General features: G+C 36.2%; 1 protein-coding gene across 1 annotated transcript in view; it reads right to left on the bottom strand.

The window, feature by feature from the left end:
* PRKDC (protein kinase, DNA-activated, catalytic polypeptide) overlaps positions 1-2,214 on the bottom strand; it is a gene marked incomplete at its 3' end in the record, with an annotated part of 134,792 nt that extends 132,578 nt beyond the window's left edge. The window contains 1 exon segment of the mRNA XM_008590104.1: positions 1,658-2,214. Coding sequence (XP_008588326.1) covers positions 1,658-1,831 — 174 coding nt within the window.
* Between the last annotated feature and the right edge of the window lie 565 nt (positions 2,215-2,779).

Below are 2,779 nucleotides of genomic sequence, written 5' to 3'. Positions count from 1 at the left end.
CAAAAACCGTCAGAAGAGTGGACTTGTTTCACATTAGTGTAGAGAGACCTGTTTATAGTCTAGCTTGCTGGAACACAGCTCTGGTGATATGGGCTTTGGGCCTTATATAGATGTGCAGTTGGAAGAGGATGAGCACTTTAATAGTTTAGATAATTGTGGTTATTCTTCTTTGATATTACTGAACCAGTGGCAGTTTCTTAAAGGTTAGTTGTAAGGTAGAACCAGAAACCTTATCAGTATTACATTACAATCCACTGGCTTGTCTTGCACTTTGAAAGAATATTCCCCCCATGCATGATTTGTTAACATCATGTATTACTCATCTGAAAACACTGGTTCACTGGATTAAGCAGATTTTCCAAACGTTGACACATTTCATTATATATGCAAAAATCTCATTTAAGATCACCATTAATCTCACCAGAAAAATATTTAAGTATTGAGAAGCTATAAAACTGATTGTGATAATTTCAAGTTCTCCAAAGTATTAATTTTCACCTAAAAGCTTGAATGTTATCACTGGCAACAGATGTTTCAGATGTGTTCCCTGAACTGGAAGGCTCACTCTGTTCATTTTAGAGAAAATATCCGCCAGATAATCAAGTCTGCATAGTCATGATGTGCCTGTTTCAAGTAAAAATGGTGTCCATGAAAAAAGCAGCTTCTTCAGCTTCCATTTCTAAGTGTCACACGCGTACTTTTCCTCCAGAAAGCTGTGGAGCCTCCCTGCACAGCAGACGTGCTTCATGCGTACCTCCTGCTTCAGCTCAAGCAATATGAAAATCATCTGTGCTCAGGGGCAAGCGTCAAAAGAATGCTAAGGAACCATCTTTACACCACGGTGCAAATGCCCATAGAGTAAGCTTTGGCCTTGCACCCCGGGGTCCCCAAATTTCCACAGTTAGAGAACTGCTGTCCTACGGAATACACATTGGGTATCTGTAAAAAAAAATTTTATATGCAAAACTAGAAATATGCTCGAGTTATTTTACCCTGCTTTGTTTATGTGGGATAAAATTATAAAAAATTTTAGTCATTTCTAGTTTCATTCAAGTCTACCCATCAAAAGCTGCCCCAAAAAAGGAGGCCAGAAGAATTTACTCTAGAGTTTGCATTATCAGTTTTAGACACTAAATGTTTTTCAAATTTTAATTTTTAATTCACACTGAAAACATATTTTCCCTATACTAACTCAATTTTCTCCATTTCCATTATTTTTTCCTATCACATCATATGGCTCAATTCAGGAAAAAAAAAAAAAAAACTGGTCTCAAGAAATTATCAATAAAACAAACAAAAAACTGACATGAATTGAATTTGATAAAATGATGTATTTAAGATCAAATCAATAAATGAATCAGTCTTACATCCATGATATCAGTATTCTGACTTGCTTAATGAATATGAACCATATTGCATTTTATCATTCACTAAATGTATTTGAGGATAGAGACAGAAAAAAAGATCAGGACAATAAACCAAATAATTAATATATTTTATATTTTCATTTCTATAAACATATTAAAATTAAATCTATATTGTACTCTTCTGTATGCAAAAACAACTAACATTTTAAATGAAGATTTCTATTTTTCACAAGTGTTAGAATCTGATCTCTGTATTACTTAAGGTGAAGAAAATACAAAGGATTTCTTACTGATGAAATGTTCTTTGTCTTTTTCAGATGTTTTAACACAACTTTATTAAATCCTTTCTGTGCAGCCCGAGAAAGTGCTGACACTTCCCAGTTATTCTTGGTTGCATCTATCAACAGTAAACAAAAATCCATGTCATTTATTTGATGAATACTATGGGAAACACACAATACCATCAAATAAAAACATTAAAATCTTAATTTAAATTACAATTTAAAAAATTAAGTTTCTAGAAGAAAACATATTAACAGTGGTTGTCTTCATTTTAAACACCATTGTCTACCAAAAGGCTCCTTGGAGGAGTGGCTGATTTCAGGGCCTGGGCAGACTTGTGCTTACAAGAAGAGTACGAGTGACCTTGTGGTGCCAGGAGACAGTGCCCACACCTTACACACAAGCCAAATCCATGACAATGTGAGCATCAAAACCCATCAAGATTGCAAAAGATGAGAGCCACGGAAAAAGTAAGAATCCACGAGTCCCAACTAATATAGATAAACAGGAGAAAAGGGAAGGTTATTTCTTACAGTAAAATGCCAACTAGGATGAAACGAATGATGGAGGTAAAAAAAATCACCATTTTGCAATTATCGCAGTAATAACTGATTCAGGAAGAATCATCAGTGGACACCAAACTATTACAGTGAAAGCTCGATGCGGAACAAAAGTACTTACAGTCTTAACGTACCCTTCATAAGTTACTTTTGTTTTTTCAAGCAATCATAAACTTACAGGAAATTTGGAAAACAGTACAAACCTTCTTTCTTTGAACAACAAAAGAGTAAGTTCCCGACCTGATGGCCCACCAGCCCTGAATCCCTTAGTGTGCATTTCCCACAACAGGGACATTCTCCTACATCACCACTGCATACCGTCCGAATCAGGACACTGCCTGACACAGCACTGACACTCCTCATACCCATGCGGGTTCAGCACTGATCCTTACAATGTTTTTAGCTAAGAACTACTTGTTGTGTTTAGCTGACCTGTCTCTTTACATTGAAATAGTTCTTCAGTGTTTTTTTTTTTTTCCTTTTTGTCATTTTTCGTGACCGGCAACGGATCGCAACCCTTAGTGTCACGCCCGTACCGGACTGGGACCGGCCACGAGATCGCAACCCTCG

This window comes from Galeopterus variegatus, unplaced genomic scaffold (genome assembly GCF_000696425.1).
Source record: "Galeopterus variegatus unplaced genomic scaffold, G_variegatus-3.0.2 Scaffold5845, whole genome shotgun sequence".
Lineage (NCBI taxonomy): Eukaryota > Metazoa > Chordata > Mammalia > Dermoptera > Cynocephalidae > Galeopterus > Galeopterus variegatus.
Note: the sequence above shows the minus strand (reverse complement) of the source record. Positions and strands in the feature narration are given on the sequence as shown.